General features: G+C 38.1%; 1 protein-coding gene across 2 annotated transcripts in view; it reads right to left on the reverse strand.

Moving 5' to 3' along the window:
• Positions 1-25489, reverse strand: part of LIMA1 (LIM domain and actin binding 1) — an 89169-nt gene that overhangs the window by 23517 nt on the left and 40163 nt on the right. For both annotated transcript variants that reach the window (XM_079139778.1, XM_079139777.1), the window contains exons 3-5: positions 23734-23779; positions 15872-16330; positions 349-433 (exon numbers count right to left, since the gene is read on the reverse strand). In XM_079139778.1, coding sequence (XP_078995904.1) covers positions 349-433; positions 15872-16330; positions 23734-23779 — 590 coding nt within the window. The remainder of the gene's footprint in view (positions 1-348; positions 434-15871; positions 16331-23733; positions 23780-25489) is intronic.

A 25489-nucleotide genomic window follows, 5' to 3' on the forward strand; every position in this document is an offset into this window, starting at 1 on the left:
AGATATGGCTCAGTGGTAAAGCACCCCTGGGTTCAATCCCCAGTACATTAAACAAACACCATACATGCACACAGGAAAAGCTGTAAAGAGCAATAAGAATTGCGAATGTATTTGACAGACTTCCTTTTAATTGGTGTTACTCTTCTTCTAGAAGCATTGGCTTTGAGCCCAAAAGGCATTACTTCTTTTTTTTTTTTTTTTTTTTTTGGGTGCTGGGGATCAAACCCAGGGCCTTGTGCTTGCAAGGCAAACACTCTACTGACTGAGCTATCTCCCCAACCCCCAAAAGGCATTACTTCTAATGAATGCTTTCTAAAAGATATCACACACATGGAACTCTCTGCTTACCTGGACCTATTTCCAAGTCATCCAAAGAATAGCTGTTGTCAGAGATCCTCCTCCCACCTGTATTTCGGCTTTGGGCCCAAAGAATCTGTATAGAAAACAAATAAACTTTGTATAGAAGATGGGAAATCTCCATGTAATATTCAAGTCTCCTTTATTAGTAAAATTCAGAAGAGATTAGATTTTGTATTTATTTTTACATACTACAGATTTTTTTTCTTCTTTAGTGCTGGGAATGGAATCCAGGGCCTCATGCATGTATGCACTGAGCTACATACCCAGCCCCATTCCACAGATTTTTTTTTTAAAAATCTTATAAATATCAAGCTCTACATATTCAAAGTGCCAAGAGAAAAAAAAGTAATTCTATATAGGTAATGCTTTCTGCTAAGGATCACCGCCTAACCAGTTATACCAGCAAGCACTGTAATTTAAATAGTCATTGAAGGGAAATCCTCACATCCCAGATAACAATGACATGTCCTTCCAAACTGCCAAGGCCCAATAGCAGCATCTGGTGTTTCCTTTCTCCTGCCCACTTTACCCCTGCTGCTGCTGCCTTGATCATGGTTTCATCAACTTTTCCCTGGACTACTGCATTATCATCTTCTTCTTCTCCTCCTCCTTCTCTTCTCCTCCTTTCCTCCTCCTCCTCCTCTTCCTCCTCCTCCTCCTCCTCCTCCTTCTTCTTCTTTTTTTTTTTTTTTTTTTTTTTTTTTGGTGTGGGGGTGGTGAGAGTACCAGGGATTGAACCCAGGGGCGCTTAACCACTGAGTCATATCCCCAGCCCTTTAGAGACAGGATCTCACTGAGTTGCTTAGGGCCTGGCTAAATTGCTGAGGGCAAGCTTTGAACTCACAATCCTCCTGCCTCAGCCCCCTAAGCCTCTGGGATTACAGGCACGTGCCACTGCATCCTCCAGCACATCACCTTCTTTATTGGTTATTTTCACCTTCCAATCTAATCTCTATAAAGTCACCATTATCCCAAGTACACAAAGGAATTCACCCCAGATATATATCTATCATACTCCCATGTTCAAAATTCTTTCAGAATTCCCAATCCTTCCTTGAATTCAACTCCAAGTGCTTAGTATGCTATAGAATACCTGTTATAGATCTGGTTGCTATCTACCCAGCATTTTCTCTGGATGTTGTCTGTCTCATCCTTTATCTTCCAAGAAGAGCAAACTGCTCTGAGGACTAAGACACTGTAGAAGAGGTTCCTTCCACCCATATTACACATTTATCCTTTTGTTTAGCAAATGCCTGTCCTTCAAGACTCAGTGTAAGCAACATGAAAAGTCTGACATACCTCTCTCCATAAATGTCAATAGTCCTTTCTGTGTTCTCAAGGTGTCTAGTCACACTTCCGTACAAAGCTTACCATGTTGTTGTGTGACTGTCTTAATATGGGCCTGTAAGTCTACTGAGGGTAGAGTCTGTGCCTTTTCATCCATGTATTTCCAAGATTTATAAAAGAAGATGGTGCAGATTTTTGAATCTGATTTTTATGATTTCTGAAAATCCCTACATTATAACTCTCATATCTTGGGTAGATCTCTAACTAAAATTATAAATTATAATTTTTAGGACTGGAAATGTAACTCAAGAGAAAGTCACTTAGTGTCACAGAATATTCCCAAACAGTATATAGGGAGTATGTTTACTCAGTTTGAATAATAGCATTCAACCAGATCCTATCATTCAAATCTCAGTTTATTTCCAGATAACTTGAAGTAGGAAAGACAGATGGAAAGTCAGTATGACAGGAGATAAAACATTGAGCACCTTTTGAATTCAACATTAACAGAAGTCATTCAGCCTTTAAATTCAATGAACTAATCAATTTAGTGGTAAATATCAAGAAGGTTTACTATCACTTGTATAATTTTTTTTTAACCATTCCCCTTCCCCTCAAAGACAGAAATCATGTTTCAGAAATCAGAGCCAAGGGCTGGGGCTGTAGCTTAGTGGTAGCGTGCTTGCCTAGTACGTGTGAGGCACTGGGTTTGATCCTCAGCACCACATAAAAATAAATAAATAAAATAAAGGCATTGTGTCCATCTACAACTAAAAAACAAAAAAAAAAAAAAAAAAGAAAGAAAGAAATGAGAGCCAGGGGATTAATTTGTTTGTACAACACCAATAGGAATAGTTTTTTTACAAATTCAGTAAACATTTAACATATCTTCAATCAACTTTGCTAATTATACTAGTAATTCTTTTTGTTTTTGGTGATACTGGGGATTGAATCCAAGGGCACTCTACCACTGAGCTACATAGGGTCTTGCTAAGTTGCTTAGAGCCTTGCTTAATTGCTGAGGCTGGTTTTGAACTTGAGATCCTCCTGCTCAGGCTCCTGAGCTGCTGGGATTATAGGCATGCACCACCATGCTCGGCTTGAATCTATTTTTAACAAAACCCAAAATAAGCTGTACCAACCCTGACCTTGCCACATCATACATGTTAGTGAGGTCAGCCTCACTAACATTAACAACATACATGTGACTTATAAGCACACTCTGACTTGGGGTGCAGACCCCCATTTGAAAGTAAGGTCATCAACAAGGTGAAAAGAAAGGGCTGGCAAGACACCCTCTATCCACATTTTTGGTTTTACTCTCAATATACTTTTCATTTTCTCATTGCTATAGTTTGGATCTAGAATGTCTCCCAAAGGCCCATGTGTTGAAAGTGGTTCCCCAGGTTAGCACTATCGGTAGGTGAGGTCTAATGGGAGGTTTTAGGTCATTGGAAGTTCCATCAAAGGAGATTGTGGAACCCTGGTTTCTCCTCACAGCCACCTTTAACTCCCAGCCATGAGCAGATTGTGGGACCCCAGCCTCTCTTTCCTCTCTCTTGCTTTCCAGCTATAAAGGAGTGGTTTTGCTCCACCACACACTTCCACTATGATGTACTGCCCCCCCTCAGCAAAGGACTAAAAGAAATAGATCTGCCTGATCAGAATGGAAACTTCAAAACTGTGAGCCAAACTAAACCTTTTTTCTTTGTAAGTCGATTATCTCAGGTATTTGATATAGTATCAGAAAATTGACTATCAAACAAATCATTTATATAAATTCCACTGATTATTCCAAATGTTGCTGCACTTTAAGAAAACCACTTAGAAAAGTTGCAAAAATTAGAATTTTCAGGACTCAAAAAAGGGAGAATATCTGGAAATAATCCTTAAAGAAAAAAAAAAAAACATGAAAAGGGAATGGGTTCTGCATTGTTAACACAGACATTTATATTCTGTCAAAGGTAAAATTCAAATACAATTCCAAGAATATGTGTTACATGTTGCATCCTGCAGACAGTTCAGTTTGGTTCAGTTCTCATTATACATCTCTGTCTTGTGTGAGGTCCCTGCACTGGTGTTACTGGGAGTAAGCCCATTTAGAATCAAAACAAATACCTGTCTGGGCTGAGACTATTTGGTTTTAGCTACATAAAATTTGCCATCTTTGTTAACTTTTTATTTAAACTCTGGGTTAAACAAGGGCCTTCAAATATATTTTTTTAAAGCCTGATCCACAGGAGTGCCAATAGTCAGAATTATTTTAAATATTAAAGAAGAGGATGAACAAAACCATCTGGAGAAAAGTACACTGGGAGAAATGTCTCTGGAAATCAGAGTTGTACTGACTGTGGTTCTGAAGAGAAATACAGCTCTGGGATGAGACCGTTTTCTTTTTTTTAAAATACATTTATTTAATTTATTTATTTTTAAAATAAATTTGGTGCTGAGGATCAAACCCAGAGCCTCACATGCGCTAGGCAAGCGCTCTACCAGTGAGCTACAACCCCAGCCCATGAGACAGTTTTAATGAAACCCTAGGTGAAGCACTGAGCATTACTTTCACTACATTTTCAGCTCCAGACAACTCAAACAGTAAGAATAACAAGATCTCAAATGTGTTTAAAATTAAACTTACAATCCTCATTTAACAAGTGGTAATCTGAAGTGCAGGAAGAAGGAGGGGTTTCCTCCAATATTTCTCAAGGAAATAAAAAAGTAAAACAAAACAAAAACCTAAACCAAAACAAAACCCTGTGTGCACACCCATGCACACTCACACACACCAGGAATTTTAATACCAAAATATACCTCTATAACAGACTCATAGTTCATTTCAGCCCTTTTTACTCAGACACTTGAGGGAGCTTAAGTTATCATAACCTGTTAAAAGAGAGAAAAGACCAAATATTTTAAGACTTTCTGGAATTTCCTAAAAGCTTGGCTGTGCCCCAACCCACAAGTCCTCTTTCCTGTCAGCTGACTGTAATTCTTATTAGCGTGAATGCCCCTTAAATATTCTGACTCCATAAATCAAAAACACCAACATGTATCAATAAGAGGATGAGTCTGGGGCTTTTAACCAGTTGTCTATGAAATTTCTTTTTTCTGGAAAAAAATTTTTTTTAAGTACATTAAGTTCTAAATAAACAACAAAGCAGGAATTCCTACCATTTCTACCCCAATTTTCAAAAAAAACATTATCTTTAAAGCTGATTTTCAACATTTTATTTTACAGAACCCCTTTCCTCTCTATGCCGCTTCCTTCAGTCTTTCAACTCTACTCTTCCTTCAGACTCTTATCCTTCCAAAGTCAAGGGTAGAGGAAGGGTGGCTGTGGGAAGCCATCCTTATTTAGCAGAATCAAATTAGGTTTAGTCATGGGACGCAGATGCCTGGCTTTAGGAACTGCTGGGAAGTATATGGTGCTGTGTGGGTGCAGTTCCCTGTCCCTTCTGGAATATTCCCCCTAAGAGAATGGCTCCCCTAACTCCACCCTACCTGTCCATCACAGAAGAAACTCCTCCCAGTCCTTGCCCCCTTTACCTGTATATTATAAATAAAAGAGAGTTGGGCGAGTTGTTGTTGTTAAGAGGCCATAGCTGGTATGGCCAGACACGTCATGCCCCCTCGCATATAAAGAGTATTGGCTCTTGTGTGTTTATTGAGTAGATAAGTTTTTGGGTAACTGAGTGATATAACCAACATCATCCTCTGGCAGTTAACCCTTTTCTCATCCACATGGGACATGGCAGAGAGGACCCCCACAGGTGGCTGTTGGAGAAAAGTTAAGTTTTGCTGAACTAAGCATAGGGCTTAAGGGGTATAGATGAAATTTCTCGAAGTATTAAGAGAGAAAAATTTCCTTCTTCAGGGACTCTCTTAGAAAAAACAGAGCTAGCCAGGCATGGTAGCACACACCTGTAATCCCAGTGCAAGCGCTTGGGAGGCTGAGGCAGGAGAATCGCAAGTTCAAAGCTAGCCTCAGCAACTTAGTGAGGCCCTAAGCAACTTAGCAAGACCCTGTGTCTAAATAAAATACAAAAAGAGCTGGGCGTGTGGCTCAGTGGTTAAGTACCCCTAGGTTCAATCCCTGGTACCAAAACAAAAACAAAACCAAAAAAATCCTACAGACCCTATTATATAAAACAATACACATAGAAGCAGCACTTATTTCTAGGTGGTAGGATTTCTTTATCTTTTCTGTATTCCCAACTATTCTTCTAAAATTATGGGTCAGTCTTACAGTTAAGAAAAAAGAAAAAGAAGGGGACTGGGGTGTAGCTTAGTGGGAAGGCCCTAGGTTTGATCCCTAGCACTGCAGTCAATTAGTCAATAGGAAGGAGAAGTAGCACTTCATATCTGTTAATATATATAAATGAAATTGGTTTGAGGTTGTGGCTCAGTGGTAGAGTGCTTGCCTAGCAATGTGTGAGGTACTGGGTTCGAGTCTTAGCACCACTTATAAATAAATAAATTAAAATGAGGTCCATCAACAACTAAAAAAAAAAAATTAAATAAATAAAATTTATAAAACCAAATGCTGATAAAGCTTTTGGGAGTATGTGCTTAGGTTGTTCTGGGTATTATAAAATAGTATAATCTTTGAGAAGAAGCTGAAAATATGGAAGAAGAATATTTTATAAGTTATATCTTCTGAATACAGCCCAAAGAAAATAAAAACAAAATACTTCTGCCAAGATGCTTAGAGTTTTCTATTGCATCTGTAATGTACAAAGCTGCTCTCCCCGCCCTTTCCTAGCAGCCATTTCCCCGCCTGCCAACTACTGTCAATCTGTGAACATCCTAGCTAGCTATTGGTTCATCAGTCAACTTGCAAGAATCCTTCTCCATTATTGGTCCCCTGTTAGCCCGGGGGAATTCAACTGCTTCACGGTAGCTTCCCTGCCATCTTTTCTCTCTTGCTTTTCTCTCCCCCGGACTCACTTTCTTTCTCCTCCTAGCTTTCCACTCTCCCTAGCATGCGCCCTTTCTCTTTCCCTTTCTTTTCCTCTCATTTTCTTTCTTACCCTGCTGGGAGACACTCTGTTTGCTTAATAAACTCCCTTATGTGATTTCCCGTGTCCGGCATGGTTTTTGTGGGATTCCTTACAACATCTAGATAAGAATCTAATTATTGGGGATTGACTAAACAGTATCTTGAAATATCATATTATCATGAAAGGATAACAGCACAGAAGATACATGAGGCCTATGATAAAAAGACCATACCAAAAATAAGGATCACAAAACACCAAGCGCACAGTGATTAAAACCACATAAAAACCAGTAATGCAATGTTAACAACCAAAAAGGATCAAGAGTCTTGTTCACAATTGGTAAAGATTATGCTTTTCTCCTGGTTCACTTGGCTCTTTCTCCTTTTCTGGTTTACTCTGTATGTTGTATTCAGATGACTAATCTACGTGATAAGAAAAACAAAGCTCCCAAATCCACAAGCTTCTAACTCCAGAGTTTTAGTGCAGATTTCTTGCATTCCAATGTATTTCTTCACATCATTGTCCAGATGTTTTTCATTCCCTTAAACATGTGGGAAGATAAAGAGCTAATGCTTTTGAGAATACAGTTATTGATATGCTTTCAATATTTCCCAATTTCCTTAATTTCAAAGTTATGTAGGACCATGACCAGCTGCTTCTAAACAATAAACAGTTATTATAATATCCATGAAGATAGTGTTAGAGGAGAGAAAGGGTACTACACAATTTCAATCGTTGTTCTGATATTAATGAGCCACACGACAATGGGCAGATCAGTTAACTTCTCTAACCTGCACTCTTTCCATCTATAAAATTGTGTTTTAAAGTTCTGAGAGCAGTGAGCTGTGTTAAATAGCCTCATAAGTCCCTTCCCATTCTAGGATTTACATGGCAACAATCTTAGTAGGGAGTTTTCTCTGTTGTAACTCATCAATGTGTTAGAAGGCTAGAGGAAATGACTCTGCCATATAGTCACCTGGAAATACATCTATGTTGTCTAATCCAGGACTGAGTCCAACAGCAGGAAGCAAAGGTGATGACATTTGGGGGGCAGAAGCAGATAAAGTCTTTTTGGCCCCCACAAATCTAACATAGCCAACATGCATAGGGAATATTCCACTTCTTCATATTGCTTTTCAACATGTTTTATTATAATAAAATTAGTTAGAAATCAATAAGTAGTTGACATGAAAGTAAGCAGAGAAGAGGTGACTGGTCTCTAGTTGACACATCAAGGACTGGCATTCAGAGCAAGAAATAGTGAGAAGTATCAGAATTCCTTGACTGGTATCTTTGCACCTGGATCCATTATTCTCTTACCAAAAAAGACATAAGAATTACTCAGGGTACATGCATGATTACACGAATGGTTGACTCCACATTGTGTACAACCATAGAAACAAAACGTTGTACCTCATTGTGTATAATGAATCAAAATGCAGTCTATAAAAAAAGAACTACTAGGCTGGGATGTAGCTCAGTTGGTAGAGTGCTTGCCTTACATGCACAAAGCCCTGGGTTCAATCCTCAGCACCAAAAAAAAAAAAAAAAAAAAAAAAAATTACTCAGGGACATTAAGAAAGAGTAATACTGGGGCTGGGTATATAGCTCAGTTAGTAGAGTGCTTGCCTTGCAAGCACAAGGCCCTGGGTTCAATCCCCAGAACTGTAAAAAAAAAAAAAAGAAAAAAAAAGAAAAAAAGAGTAATATTGGGAGACTGAGGCAGGACGAACAAAAGTTCAAAGCCAGCCTGGGCAACTTAGTGAGAACCTGTCTCAAAATAAAAAATAAAAAAGAGTTGAAGATGTAGTTCAGGTAAAGTTCCCTGGGTTCAATTCCCAGTACCAAAAAAATCAAAATAAATAGTATAATAAACTTTATACTGGCATATTGTCTTTACAAGAAATGTACTGCTATAGAGGGAAGTCAGTTAAAATAACACTAAGAGAAGTCTTTTTTTAAAAATATTTTTTTAGTTGCTGATGGACCTTTATTTAATTAATTTATTTATATGCAGTGCTAAGAATCGAACCCAATGCCTCACATGCAAGGCAAATGCTTTACCATTGAGCTACAACCTCAGGTCCCACAGAGTAGTCTTATTTACATTTTGACAACACAGAAGAAGCTGTAAGCAATAGGTGAAATATTAAACTAGCAAAAAATTAGTTTTAATATGATATATAAAGAAAGCACTGATAGAAAAATAAAAAAATACCAGGCATGGTGGCACACACCTGTAATCCCAGCTACCCAGGAGGCTGAGGCAGAAGGATTTGCAAGCTCATGGCATACCTGGGCAACACAGCAAGACCCTGTCTCAAAAATAAAATAAGATCAAGGTCACCCTGGCAATGATCATTGCTTCTGTTTTATCATGGAGAATTGCTGGAAAAAAAAAAAAAAAATTGAAACCAAAAAAGAAAAGACCCTGTTTCAAAATAAAAATGGGCTGGGGATGTAGTGGTAGAGCATTCCTGGGTTTTATTTCCAGTATAATTAAATAGGGCAGGGAATGTACCATAGGGGTAGAATGCTCCTCCTGGGTTCAATCCCCCCCCCCCCAAAAAAAAAAAACACCTTTAAATTTTTTTTAAAAAGGGAAGAAAAAAAAGGATAATTCTTATGTATGCTCAATAATAATATGCAAAATCAGTTATACATATTAAAAGCAGTAGCAATGTGTCTACTGGAGATTAAGTGTTAGATCCACATAAGATTTATGATTTGTTAATAAGCTCTATGTTAGGATGACAGTTTATCAGAACCACAGCAATGCTGATACTTATTCAAGCCTTTCTTCAAAAGTCCTTTCCTCCCTAAACCTATCTTAAAATTATCTTAAAACTATTCAATTAATATCAATTATGAACATTCTCAGAATTGTATTCTTCTTGGAATATGCTACTAAATAATTTATTTAAGATGTTAGAAAAGTAGAAGAAAAATTTTATTACAATACCATTGAGTAGATCAGAGAACATATGCAATTATAACTCAAAAGAGGGGCAGATAAAATGTTATGGATAACAGTTCATTCCAGGGTTTTAGCACAACAAAAAAAGGTTATGTATCATTTTTACAACAATCTAGGACTTTCCTATAGACTGACACCTACCCATTCATCAAGAAGGTATACATAAATTGTTTCTTTGATACAGACTATAGATTAATTGGCTATGGATAGTGTCTGATGAACACAGATCAGATTTCAGCTTAGTTGCCTTATTTTCTCAAGGGCTCGCTCTACTATATTGACACATGTAGACTATTATGTACAAGTGTTGTGTCAAACTAAATAAAATACTAAGTGTCATTTTCAGAAATTTACAAGAAAAAAAATCACAAAATCTTATTTAAGGATGGTCTTGGTTTTTTGTTGCTGTTCTTTGGTGCTGGAGATTGAACCCAGTACTGCACACGTGCAGAGCTCTGCCACTGAGCTACATGCCCCAGGCCCTCAGGGATGGTTTCAATCTCATGCAACAAGTGAAGCTTTTGTTGGCATTTTGATGGGACACATACATATGAGCTTGGAGATAAGAAAAATAGAAATTCTGAGGGACATGGAGAGGTTAGGGACTCTAAAGGGAGAGAAGCAGCAAACAAGTGAAAAGGGAGAGAAAGTAAGGGAAACTCCATTTTTATTTTGGATACTTCACTGAATGCACTCTTTTACTTTGGTAATATTAAAAAAAGTTAAAACCAATTAAAATATGACTATCTGGAAGCATTAAAATATGCCATGAATATTGGAAAAAGAAAAAAGGGAGAAATAAAAAATGTTTTAATTCTATTACTCACTTATGGATAAGCTTCTCTTACTAACTCCTGTGAAACTGTGAAGACTGAGAATATGTTTTAGGACTTTTGGAGAAGAGGCATTCTCTCTTCTTTCCTGTCGTCCTTTCTTTATCTAAATTCTTTCTCAGAGGATAGAAACACTGCACGAAAGAAGCAGTAGTCATCCGTGGGAAAGAATCAAGGGTCAGGGCTGGAGGTGTAGAAAGAATCAAGGGTCAGGGCTGGAGGTGTAGCTTAGTGCTACAGTGCTGGCCTAGCAGGTGCAAGGCCCTGTTTTGTTTTTGTTTTTTGTTTTGTTTTGTTTTGTGGTGCTGGGGATTGAACCCAGGGCCTTGTGCTTGCAAGGCAAGCACTCTACCAACTGAGCCATATCCCCAGCCCACAAGGCCCTGGTTTTGATTCCTAGCACCACTCTCAACAGAAAAGTATCAGAGCTATTCATATTCCAATTTTATGTTCTCACATTATGCTTAATTGGTTTAATCTTGGTCCAAGGGAAAATTTTAATAATTTAAATAGGTTATAAAGAAATACACCATTCAAATACTTGGTCTCTAGTCTCCTATGTAGAATTTGTGTGGACCAAATGTAAGGAACTAAATAGAAAGAGCAGAGGCTTAAGGAGCCTTTAACATGCTCTCTTCTCTATCTGATCATTCATGGAATGGAAGAAGGGGTACTTAATTGTGAGGGAGATGGGGGAATAGGGATTGAATTCAGGGGTATTTTACCACTGAGCTACATCATCATCCTCAGTCATTTTACTTTTTACTTTGGGACAGGTTCTTGCGGAGAACTGGCAGTCACTGAGGCTGGCCTTGAACTTGCAACCCTCCTACCTCAGCCTTTTGAGTCACTGGGATTACAGGCGTGAGCAATGAGGCCATCGTGCCACAGTGCCTGGCTGAAGTACTTAATTTTTGACTAACCACATCCTGGTCTCCAAATTATGTATTCGGATGTCAATTTGACAATAAATGAACATTAATTATAATGAGCTGCTGAGTCAACTTTTTCATAAAAGGATGCCAAGAATAATTACAGCTATCTAAAACCCAAATCAACACCTACAGGAAATTCGGAACGCTAAACCATTTTCAGTATATGTTCTGGTGGCATTTCTTTTTCCTATTAATGATTATACGTTATATTAATCCATTTTGTTCACCCACAGGAATTAGAACCATTGCATTCAACTAAAACATGTTATGAATAACCTATCTTTTCATCAAAGGTAGAGAACATGTGATGAATAACCTTAAGCCAATTCTCATTATTTATGAGCTATTTGAGTTCTAAGTTTCTTTTCTTTCTCTTATTAAATAAGTCACTGTGCTAACCACTGGGGAATAAAAATATCCTCACTTTGAAAGAAATTAAAGACTAGGAAGTGTAAAAATTCAAACATGACTATTAAAGAAAATATGACATGGGCTGTGGTTGTGGCCCAGAGGTAGAACACTTGCCTGGCACATGTGAGGCACTGGGTTAGAGTTTCAGCACCACATAATAAAATAAAATTATTATGTCCATCTACAACTAAAATATTTTAACAAAAGAAAAGAAAATTTGACATAAGTTTCAAAGAAAAGGGAAAAGAAAATTTTGTACAAGAGAGAAGTTAATTTCATCTTGGAGGATCTGAAGTAGGCCTCACAGGCTTCATAGGCCTTTAGGAATAAGATTCAAAGGGTAGCAATTGGGTAATGGGTATGAGATTTAGAGAATGAGGAATAGTCCATGGTTCAAGTACAAGACTGTCTATAAGACTAGAAAGGTATACTGAGCTCATACTGTGAAAGACCAGAATATTAGATAGAAATTAATTCTGAGACATCAACAATTTCTGATCAAGGCAGTAACACATTTTAAACTATGTTTAGAGAAACAAATAGCAAGAGTGAGAAGAATGAATAAGAAGAAATAAGATGCCAAATGAGATTGCAGAAATATTTAGGCAAGATGGTTCCAGAGGATGAGACTTAAGAGGACTTAGAAAGTAATTGACCATGGGCTAGAGAACACAAGGAAGAACTGGTTCTATGATTTTATAAATCCGGAAACTGGGTGAATGGTGAAGCTTTAAGGGACACTAGGGGCAAAGCAGGTTTTTGCTAGGAAAACAATAAATTCTTTTTTAGCCTTCTTGAATCAGAGGACTTAAGAGGTATTCACAAAGAGATGTCTGATCTGGCAGACAATCTGGCAGGACTAAAGCCTGGGTTAAGAGTTCAAGATTAGAATCTGTTTTTGGTATTCACCTCTTGAAGTTGTGGAAACAGACAAGAAGGGAAGAGAAATGGATAAGAACAGAAGCCATCTCAGATATAAGGGAGCAAAAGAGGTAAAAAGTGGAAATTGAAGTCAGGTGTATTGGTGCATGCCTGTAATCCCAGTGACTCAGGAGGCTGAGGCAGGAAGATTGCAAGTTTGAGGACTCAGCAACTTAGCAAGACCTTGTCTCAAAATGAAAAATAAAAAGGGCTAGGGATGTGACTCAGTGTTTAAGAACCTCTGGGTTCAATCTCTGGAATTAAAAAAAAAAAAAAGTGGTAATCAGGCCAGTTAACTTCACCTCTTATAAATAAATATGACAAAAAGATTAAGGAGGATGAGATATTAAAACATGTATTTCCATGTCCTATGTATTTTCTGACCCTGCTTAGCAAGTTAAGATGCAGTTTCATTCTCTAAAATTCAATTATGGAATCAAAGATGCACATAATTTGTATCCAATATATTAATTTGACATGCTGAAGTACTAATTTGTGAGCTCTAAAATATACAATCTTACTTGTATAGTATTGCTTCTCTATAATGATTGCTACCATACTTCTCAGGATTTCCTTCCAAAGATTCAAATATGCAGCTTCCTGATTAAAGCCATATCCATGTTAAAGCTGAAATTATATTAACGATAACCACATCTAGTTTCAAACTGATTAATTATTCCTTTTTTTTCCTTTTCTTTTTTTTTTTTTTTTTTTGTTGTTGTTGTTGTTTACAATACTGGGGATTGAACCCCTGGACCTCACACATGCTAGGCAAGCCCTCTACCAGTCAGCAATATCTTTAGCCTTTGATGAGTTATTCCTCAATCTAAAGTAGACAAAACTTCTTAATGGTTTGGCTGCTATACTGGACAAAACTTTTTAAAGTAGTCTAGACTGTTTCCAATATGGATAATGATGCTTGTTTAGAAACAGCTATAAAACCAAGGATAGCATCCTGGTGCAGTACATGCCTATAATCCCAGCAGCTTGGGAGGCTGAGAAAGGAGGATCAAGAGTTCAAGCCAGACTCAGCAATGGGGAGGCATTAAGCAACTCAGTGAGATCCTGTCTCTAAATAAAATACAAAATAGGGCTGGGGATGTGGCTCAGTGGTTGAGGGCTCCTGAGTTCAATCCCTGGTACCTCCAAAAAAACAAAAAACAAACAAACAAAAAAAACCAAAAGACCAAGAATAGCAATGCTTTCTACTCTCTAAGCAGTCCATTAAGAAGAAAATACTATTTAATCAGGAAATTAAAAAAAAAAAAAAAAAAAAAAAAGAGGAGAAGAAGGAGAAGGAGGAGGAGGAAGGGGAGGAAGAGAAGAGAAGAAGAGGGGGAAGAGGAGGAGGAAGGGGAGGAGGAGGAGAAGGGGAAGGAAGAAAAAGAAATACAAATACCTCAAACTTAAAAAGCCAGATAAATCTCAGAACCCTTCCATTCTTCCTGTAAGTTTAGCTATCAGGTTACCCAGTGCCATCAGTGATCTTGTAGAATCTCTCTTTATATGGAGTGGAGTGGGGCTTCTCCATTCTGAATAGACATAAAGAAATAAGCTTGTCCTGACCCATCTTTTACTAGACATTTATGGGAAAAGTCTCTCATCAGATCCTTACACATAATCAGCATTTTTGTTTGCTGCAGTCCCAGTCATTTCCTACCTTGGGCCAGTTTTGACATGCACAGACTCTTTTGCACTGAATCTACATTGTGTGTACTGGCATGACATCAGCTGTTCCAGCCCTAGCAGGGTCTGTTAGGAGGAGACTTACAATGGTGCTTTGAGTCACAACAAAGACCCTTCCTCTCTAAGATTTCTGACATTTTTTCCTTCCATTTAAAATTCTCCTTCCCATTTAAATAATTTAAAAAAAAATTATTAAGACCATAAAGGGGAAAGAGGGAGTTGGCAAGCCTAGGGGACTAAAAACTGAGAGAAAAGAGTTTAAGAAAAGTCATAAAACTACTTTGCAGTTACATCTCTTGCCAAGTGGTTTCGACGTTACAGCAGAGCTAAAGCTCATGCACAGAAAAGTGTTCAAGCTGTACAAACCTGTAGGTTTGGACTTCAAACATGATCCCCAAACAATCAAGAACTTTCCTGGGCAGGAAGGCATCAGAGACATCAAGTTATGGGAAGGAACTGACAATGTTACACCAAACTAAATAAGGACAAGACGAGTTTTCTAATTCTTCTGGTATCTCTGAAAGAATGCTTCATACTATTGCTTCACAAATACAGGAATTTGGGCCAAATATTTTGCCTAAAAAACAAACAAATCAGCTTTCCCATCTAAATGGAATATAAAGTAAATGATGGCTTTGCTACCCTTCAGCTCTGTTTATCCCATTATAATGACTGTTGTAACAAACCAATTCTGTGCACAAAGCCAGATATGTAGGAAAGTATGAGAAAACTGGAAAAATTTACCAGCTCTTCAGCCCCTGGATTGTGTTATAAGTCACCAGCATATGCAACTCATTTTCTAGTTAAGTAATTCCCTCTGGGGACTCAGTCTGCAATCCACAAGAAGGATCAAATTTCATTAGCAGTTGTAGGAAAATGCAACCCCATGCATTTGCAAGTCAAAACTCTGAAAGCTACAGCTAGCCTGGCTATCTTCATTGATTTTTTCCTGGGAGAGGATTTTAGCTGATAGAAAACACTTGTTGGAAGGCACAGATGAGGAAGTTGAGGAGAAGGGATTCAGTTAGCAAAGAGACAACTAAGCCTTAGTCTTAATTTTAAACTCTGGCCTTAACACTCAGTCTGCAGCTGTGTCTAAGCAGAGAGCGATTCAGCAATAATTCCACCCCCAAGGCTACAAACGACAAAAGGCACACAGGAAGACAAATTAAAAGGGCAAGTGTACAAAAACACAGAATCCAATCAGTATCTAACTTTCTTCATTTCTAGATATCAACTTAAATCCCAGTGTGAGCTTGATTTAATATGAAATAGGGTCAGAGACTCACAAATCTTAGCATCAATGTAAATAATTTGAGACTTTTTATGAACTCATTTACCTTCAATCAAAAAAACATATTGACCACGAATTCAACTCTACTCCAACTGTTCAGATTAGTTAAACAGCGTTGTTACTAACAGATCTGACTTTCTCAAGTTTTAAATCTGCCCACTTCTTACCTTGGTTTGAGTTGGTTCGCCTTTCTCAAACATCATCTTAAGCCTGTTCAGTGGAACATTGTATTTTTCTATTTTGCCTGAAGCTTCTATGTTTTCACTGACTTCAGATCTCTCTATTTCATGCCTGGTCTCTCCCAGACAATTTTCCATTTTTTTGCTTTCTGTTGTGTGGTCTTTAAGATCCTCACTGTCCTCGGAGCGGGGATACCGGCGCTGAGTAAGGGCTTCAGGACGTGATCCAAATCTCCGCCTGGACTGGGACTGTTCGTCGTGGTCAACTCCAGAAGTAGAGTTGCTTGTCACTTCAGCAGGAGGGTGATTGACTCTGTGTCTAACCTCAGTGCTGCTGTTTCGCAGAGGGTCTGTGTGCGATTCTGCTCCCGGTACTGGATTCTCCCACTTCTTCTTTAACACAGTCAGTGTACCCTTTCTAAAGTGCTGGGGGAGATTTTCAGAGTTCTAGAAGAGCAAGAAGTAAATGCCAGTTATAACTTGCCTGCTGAAACAGACAAATTCTGTTCTTCATAAAATGAAAGTTAAAACTCTAAGCTGCTCCTAGTCCACAGCCCTTTCAGACAGCTGTGAACAGTTACAGCCCTGCCACATGGAGCAAGCATCCACCCCAGGGCAGGGAGAAGGAAAGAGAAAAAGTCGGGAGCTGAAGCAGGAAGTGATAAAACAGGATAGCCTTATAAGGACAAAATGAGAAGAAAAGACAGCCCGGACCTAATGATAGTTCCATAGGAGACAAGAGGTTTTTATCAAGATTCATGGGGAAAGCAAGAAAGAAAAAGAAAAATACTAGGTACTTTAAATATTGTAACTATGCATTTATAATAGTTCAAGAAATTATGCCACGAAATTATGTGATGAATTCTGTTTTTTTTTTTTTTAAATAAGAAAAACACAGTATAGAAATACCAGTAATAATGGATGGCAGCATTGAGGACTGAAACTATTTATAGAAAACTAAAGATGTCACCAGATTTTTAAAGTATTTGCATAAATGATATTTAGTTACACCTGACATAATTTACATGCATAGAAACAGTGTGTGTGTGTGTGTATGGTCCTGGGGATTGAACCCTCGGCCTTGCACATACTAGGCAAGTACTCTGAGTTATGCCAGCCCTCAAATTTTACTTTTATATAAGAATATAATCCTCTCTTCCTGCTCTCTACATGTTTATCCATGTCTAAATTCTTAGTTATTAGAAAATTCACTAATTTACAGATTCTTGGATAACAAAACATGTAGACTTCATAAGAAAATACAACTACCATCCTGTCTCATAATCAAGGAACATGCATTTACAGCTCTAAGAGAATTACCTTTACCTAGGCTGAAAATGGAATTTATACATATAAAACAGACTGAAAACAACCTGGAAATAGTCTGCTATTGTAGAATAATAGAGGAAATGTGCTTGTTAAAATAAAATTAAATACCCCATACTTTGAAAATTCTCCTAAATAAACTGAATACCACCTTCCCAACAAACTGTGACCTCTAGTACCTTCTTACTCTCCATTCCTGTAGTCTGTGACTCCCCAGGCTTTCAACGAAGAAAGAAAGGACAAACAATGTAGGACTGAAAGACTTCAGGGAATTAAACGGGATTAGCAGCTATATTGGGAATTAAGTCTCTCACCCTATTACTCTTCTGAATACACTGAGAGCTACTCCATCAAGTAGCATCAGGCTTGAAAAAATAAAGTTATAGAACAATTACTTGATCCTAGTGTTTAAATTGTAGCTTACAGAATGATTTACTGGAAGAAGTATGGATGGATCAGAGACAAAAGAAGCATGAGAAATGTTTTTGTTTTGGTGGTATTGGGTTTGAACCTAGGGCCTTATGCATGCTAGGAAAGCACTCTACCAACTGAGCTATATCCCCAGGCTCCACATGAAAGGGTTTTGTTGAGAATTTTTAAATGGCTCCTGCTGAGTGTGGAATCTCAATGTAAACCTGTAATCCCAGCACTCAGGAGGCTGAGGCAGGAGGATGGTTTGAGCCTAGGAGTTCCATACCAACCTGGACAACATAGCAATAACCACATCTAATAAACAAATAATGGTGTTGGGGGGCGATACAGCTCCAGAAGTGGGTGCTTCACTGTCAGTAGCATTTTTTGGTTCTATGACCCCCTATCTGAGAGCCTACCACGCTCACAAAGGAGTCCTGGGAGGCAGAGGAGCAGCTGGGAGTGGTAGTGCAGGCTGGGAGTGGGCAATCCCAGCAGTTTGGGAGGCTGAGGCAGGAGAATGGAAAACTCAAAGCCAGGTTCAGCAAGTTAGTGAGGCCCTAAGCAACTTACTGAGACCCTGTCTCAAAATAAAACATAAAAAGGGCTGAAGATATGGCTCAGACAAGGCTGGCAGCAGCATTTTGCCACGGTAAGTAGACACTACTTTTTTTGGATACATATCATGGGATCAAAGTGTATTTATTGATACCCACAGATATTTTTTGGGGGCGGGTACTTGGGATTGAACCCAGAAGTGCTTAACCACTGAGCAACATCCCTGGTTCTTTTTATTTCTTATTTTGAAACAGGTTCTCACTAGGTTGTCAAGGCTGGCCTTAAACTTGTAATCCTACTGCCTCAGCCTTTCCAGTCACTGGAATTACAGGCAAAAGTCACCATGCCTATCTCATAAGATACTTTTGAATAAAAAAAAGTAAGTCAGCAGGATCATATTTTATAATATGTACATATATTTGTAAATATGAGCATAGAAAAGTAGTCTGAAAGAAACAACATCAGGATATTAACAGTTTATCTTTGGACAATGGATTATGGCACTTGTATTTTCTTTTTATCATAAACACGTATTCATGATATAATAAACAGTGAATGCCAATTTAGCCACACCCTGTCTCAAAATATAAAATAAAAAGGGCTGGGGATGTGGCTCGATGGTAAAGTGCCCCTGGGTTCAATCCCTGGAATAATAATAATAATAATAAAAACACTGAATGCAAAAACAAATGATACATCACCTTCACATCACCAAAAATAGTTTTCACAGAATATTAAAAATTTTAATGTTACTTTAAGCAGTACGAAAACTATCATTTCTATTTTACTTGTGTTAAGCAGGAAGAGAGGGATTTGGGTGGAGGAGTACCAGCAGTGTCCCAAACAAGAACTGGGTGGAGGACAACCCCTTAGGGAGCATTTCAGAAGGAATAAATATGCTCTTTAAAAAAAAAAAAAATTAGATGTTGATAGACCTTTATTTTACTCATTTATTTATATGTGGTGCTGAGAATCAAACCAGAGCATCACACATGCTAAGCAAGCACTCTGCCACTGAGTCACAACCCAGCCCCCTAAATATGCTCTTTTATTAAAAGCTGCTGCTATGGATACAAGTTCAAGAGTACTGAGGCAGGGGTGAAGGTATGTGGTGTGGACACAAAGGGGAAGGACTGGTAATGTGGTCTGACAGCATTAAAGCCCCATACCCTTAAATCACTCCTGGGACTGCTGCCCAGGTCATGGCAGTTGTCCATGTCCTCAGAACCTGAGGCAAGCAAAGATGGAGAAGAAAAGAAGTTATATAACAAAAGCAAAAGTTAAAAGCAACACAGTGAAAAGAATACTAGACTGAGAGGCCTGAGTTATCATTGACTAATGGACTACAGATTATTATTTATATTTTCTTCTTTTTCTTTGTATTATCCACAGTGAACATGTATTATTTGTGTAATATACCTCCAGTCAGCTAGGTGACCTTGGATAAGTTTCTTAGTTTCTGGAAATTACAATACAAGGATACTATGGAGAACAAATGAACCTGTGTTAACATATGTCATATAGTATTTGATACAAGTAGGCATCCAGTAAGTAGCGACAATTTTTAAATGAGTGGCCCTTCCTACCCCTCCAGCCACACCTCACAATGGTGATCAACCATGATCAACCACATTGCCCAGTCATCTCCCAAGTCCTGAACTTGGGTTATAGCCTCTTATCATTCTTTCTACTTGCTCTACAGGGTAGGGGCAAGGGGCACAAAATAAGGTGAAAATTCTGGACTGGGGTGTAGCTCAGTGGTAGAATGCTTGTTTAGCATGCAGGAGGCTCTGGGTTGTATCACCAACACCACGCAAAAACGACAACGAGAAGGTGAAATTCTAGCTGACATCATTTGTATCATTTTCCTAAGTATTTTCCTAGAAAAGGTGCTGGGAAGTCAAGAAGCTTAGAAGTTCTCAAATACCACATTGGTCCCAACACTAGCACAGCCTCTTTTCTCCAGCACCCAGCAAGCCTAAGAATCTTGATGCTGCCTCCAGATCATAATTGGCTGTCTAAATCCATATTACACCGAGCAGATGTGATACAATGCCCTTCCTGCAGGAGCATCGGGCTTGGAACTGGGACGAGTCAAAGCTCTGTCACTCTGAGATGTATGACCTTGGATAAGCCCCTTCCTTTCTTTGGGTTTCAATTATTCCACCTGTAAAATTAAGAGGCTGGGTTAAAGGAGCTATCATATTGGAATCTTGGCAGGCACACCTTCATTTTAAAAGCAGGAAGACATTTGGTAGGATATAGCAGTGGGGTTGGAAATATGGACTACCTGGATGTACAACCTCTAAGAAGGGAATAAACTCCTATGCTGAGAGCTTCTCAGAAAAGTGGTAGATAATATTATGGAGTTCAGTGATCATGTGACACAGATTTTCAAAATGTGGCACATTCCATGCTTGAAATAGATCTGAAGATTTAACTAATGGTGGTATTACTGGTCTATGCTTCTATGTTTTCGGATTAAATAGAAGAGGAAGGGGAAAGGAGTACATTTCTGATAATCCAGGATATCATGTAACCCAATTCCACTATTTGCTAAAAGAGAAAATTTATCCATTTGCTTTTTTTTTTTCTTTTTGTGGTACTGAGGATTGAACCCAGGGCCTTGTGCTTGACAGGCAAACACTTTATGAACTGAGCTATATCCCCAGCCCATTCATTTGCTTTTGAATGTTTCTCTAACTTACTTTTCATGGTAAAATGTAGGTATTCTTTAACCTGGTCAATCACTTTATAAATCTATGTGAACATTTCCCTTTGTTCTTCAGAAGGAAAAAGAATCCTCTGTCATGAGTGAAAAACTGATAAAAGTTGAATAAAGTCTGTAGTTTAGATAATAGCATTATACCAATGTTATTATTATTATTTGGTTTTGAGATAGTCTGTAGTTTAGATAATAGCATTATACCAATGTTATCATTATTATTTGGTTTTGAGAAAGGTACCATAGGTATGTAAGATGTTAACATTAGGGGAAGCAAGATAAAGGTATATGAGAGCTCCATTTCAATTACTCTAAATCCAAATTGCAAAATAAAAAGTTAACAAAAAAAAATAATAAATCTGACTTGGGCTATACCTTTTATTTCACAGTGAAGGGTTTTGAAGGCTCTAGTTGCTATTTCCACTTCTTTATTTCCATTTGTTCTTTAGTTCTACTACCAAAACACCTCTGAAGTAGCTCCAACCAAGATTACTAATTACCTCTGTAAATTTTTTTTTTTTGGTGATAATGGGGATTGACCCTAAGGGTGCTTAACTACTGAGTGACATATATCCCTTAGCCTGCCTATCTATTTATGTATCTACCTATTTGTCTTGGGTATCAGAGATTTAACCCAGGGGCACTTTACCACTGAGTCATATCCCCAGTCCTTTTTAGTTTTTTTATTTTTGAGACAGGGTCTCAATGTATCTCACTTAAGTACCATTAATTTGATACTTGGATACATCATTTCTCTCTCCCTTCCTCTTTTTTTTTTTTTTTTTTTATGGTATTGGAGATTGAACCCATGCCAAGTTCAAGTGCTCTACCACTGAAGTACAACCCCAGCCCTTTTAAAATCTTATTTGAGACAAGATCTTGCTAAAATTGACCAGGATGGCCTCAAACTGGTGATCCTCCGCCTTAGCCCCCTGAAGTAGCTGGAATTGCAGGCATACAACAACATGCCCAAGTAGGTACATCCAGTTTATCCCTGGCCAGGATCTCTTCCAATGCCAGATTTGTATATCCAAGTTCATACTTGGCATTTCCACTTGGGTGCATTAATAAAGGAGTTCACATTTAACATTCCCAAAACTGAGCTTAAACTTCCCTGCTCCAAACCTGCTTTTACTGCAGTCTTCCCCATCTCAATTAATGCCAGTTTAATTTAAATTTAATGGTGTTTGGGCCAAAAACATTGTTGCCATTTTTTTTTCTCTTTCTACCTTCAGTATAAATCCTGACCACTTCTTATCACCTACACCACTATTAATCCAGTCCAAGCCATCTTATCGTTTCTTTCCTTAATCATCACTATTATCTCTTATTTGGTCTCCATGCTTTTGCCATTGCTCCTCTACAGTTTCTTTCTCTTTGTAGATTTGAAGTCAGATCACATCGGTCTTGTGCACACAAACCCTCTAAAGGCCTCCTTTCCTTCAGAGTGAAGGTCCAGTCCTCCCAACGACCCCACATAAACTTTTCTCTTCCTAGTCCTCAAATAGACCAAGACTGCTTTTGCCTCTGGGCATCTGCACATGTTGTTCCTTCTGTTCAAATATTTCTTCCCCCTGGCTCATGTCCTCAGATCTCCGCCCAAATGCCACTTCATCAGGGGGCGACACCTAAACTCTATCCATCTCTGCTGCTGTACAGCACTGTCACTGTTGTGTCACTACTTGACACAACTCCTCTGTCATCTGTGTCTCCCAGTAGAATGTAAACTCCATGAGGGAGGAGATAAAGTTTATAGTCTTAGCACCTAAAACAGTGCTTGGAATGTAGTAGGTGCTCTATGAAAACTTGTTAAATGAATGAGTGAAAGAAGGAGGAAGGGGAAAAGGCAGGAAAGAGAATGATAGAAGAAACCAGCAACTAGTGAAATAATGGTAGCTTTTTTCATATAATGTACCAGAGGAGATTCCTTTTCAAATTACAGGGAAATTAAGCCAAAGAGCTGGTCACTGTAACTTCCTTAGAGAGAACATATTGATAGGGGCACGTTGTATACTAATTTAAATAGACTAGGTATTAAAAACTGCCATGAGGATATTTTTGTAAGGCCCAGCTAAATTAAAGAATTCTTGCTCAAATATGTGAGGCTTATTCCTCAGGAGATTAAATCAAGGGGCCAGGTATGGCAGCCATCTACTTGGGAGGCTGGGGCAGGAGGATCACTAGAGATCATGAACTTTAGCCTGGGCAACATACCAAGACCCCATCTCAAAAAACATAAAGCAAGGCAAAACAAAACAAGAGATTAAGTAAGATTTCAAAGAAATATATTATCCAACCCAGCTGGAAGTTTGCAAGCATGGAGAGTAGACAATGGGTACTGGCAGGGAGCTTATTTTGGAGATGTTTGTCTTTGATGGATCCTGTTTACTAGATTAGGTCAAGAAGATCACTCTAAACAAAGAATCAGAGGACAATAACAGCTGCATACCTTCTACCATTTAAATGCATAGATATAGAAATTCTGGTTGTTTGATATGGAAAAAGGTAGGGCAGCCTAGGAAACCCTATGTTCTCACTTTTGCAGAAGTGAGAACCTCAGGCAAAGCACTGGCTTCATATCCTTCACTCAGCACAAGAAAGAAAAAGTGGTCCAGAAGGAGAATCTCAGTTAAAAAAAAAAAAAAAAAAAAACAAGATTCCCTGCACCTGAGCCAAGTTCTCCTGGGCAAATGGTTCATGAATCGGACCAGTTAGCGCAAATGTCCAGCTCAGCTGACATGGCACACAAGCCCCACAGAGCTGCAGGTGGCTTGGCCACATAGGCTTTGCTCATGAAGTTTCATGTACCCCAGGACTTGTGAGTACTTACACTTTTCTTCTTTTCCATGTTGGCCTCTTCAGCTGCTTTCTGGTACCTTTAGAAAAGGGAGAAAAGAGAAAATGTCCTCAAATTATATCTTTATATCTTTACTGTTTCAATTTTTAAGAAAAACACTTCTGCATCTCTATTGAAAGCAGCCCTCACTTCCTGGGGCTGGTACATTCAGCTGCTCTCACATAACAGAAAAATTCATGTGGATGAGGTCATTGCTAGAAAACTGGATAAAGCACAATGTCTGGGGTTTAAGTCCCTGTTTTGTCATTTTCTTTTTTTTTTTAATATTGTGGATTGAACCCAAGGGTGCTTCACCACTGAGCTGCATCCCCAATCCTTCTTACTTTGTGAGGCAGGGCCTCACTAAGTTGCTGAAGGATGGCTTTTAAATTGTGTTCCTCCTGCCTCAGCCTCCTAAGTTACTGGTATTACAGGAGTGCAACACCGTTCCGGGCAAGATGTCTCTTTTGGCATAAAGAAACCTTTTGGGAAGTAAAATGATTGTTTCTGGTAATAAGTATCCCACTAAAAAAAGAACAGGAGAAACACACACACACACACACACACACACACACACACACGCACTTTATATTTTACCAAAATTAAACAAAACAAAACAGTGTTATACTGGCATGAAGACTAATACATAGGAAAACAGAATAGCTAAGCCCAGAAATAAACCGTCACATATACAGACAAACGATTTTCAAAGGATATCCCAACCGTTTAAAAGGAGGACAGTCTTTTTTAATAAATGGTGCCGGGAAAAATAGATATCCACGTGCAAATTAAAAAAAAAATGAAGTTGAATCCTTACCTTATGCCATGTACAAAAATTAAGTAAACAATTGATCAGAGACCTAAATGTAAGATCTAAAACTTTAAAAATCCTAGTAGAAAACAGAGAAAAAAAAAAGCTTACAACTTTGGATTTGGCAATGACTTCCCAGATATAACACCAAAAGCACAGCAAACAAAAGGAAAAAATAAGCCAGGTTTGGTGATGCACTCTGTAATCCCAGCAATTTGGGAGACTGAGGCAGGAAGCTTACAAGTTCAAGTCCAGCCTCAGCAACTTAGAAAAACTCTGTCTCAAAATGAATAAAATTTAAAAAGAGCTATGCTTAGTAGTAGAGTGCTAGCATATTGAATGTGTATTGGGTTCAATCCCAAGCAGAGTCCAAAAAAAAAAAGAAGAAGAAGAAGAAAGAAAGAAGAAGAAGAAAAATAAATAAATATATTGAACTTCAACAAAATGAAAAATTTATGTGCAACAAAGGACACTACGAACAGAGTGGAATGTCAGCCATGTTAAATAAAACATTCATTTGGTGATAACAGTAGATGCAAAGAAAGAAAATAGTTGAACTCATACACCTAATAAAGGATTAATATCCAGATTGTACAAATTAAAAAAAAAACACAAACATGACAATATACAAACTATTCTGCATCTCCCTTTCTCCATTTCAGAGAAATTCAAAACATCCAAAGTTTCATTCAAGAAATATTTACTGGTGCCTACTATGTTCCAAGCACTAAAGAAAAAGTATTGAAAAAAATAACTAAAACAGACATAATATCTGACCTCAGAGAGCTTATAGTTTAGACATTAAAACACAAAAACACATGTGCACATACACACATACACATGTATGTTATCACAGGTGCAGAGACTGATTAGTCCTTCAAAGACTGGAGCATTATTAAACAATTTAATAAAAGAACAAAACTGAGAAAGGGGGAGGAG

The sequence above is a fragment of the Sciurus vulgaris genome (genome assembly GCF_902686455.1).
Source record: "Sciurus vulgaris genome assembly, chromosome: 5".
NCBI classification, from domain to species: domain Eukaryota; kingdom Metazoa; phylum Chordata; class Mammalia; order Rodentia; family Sciuridae; genus Sciurus; species Sciurus vulgaris.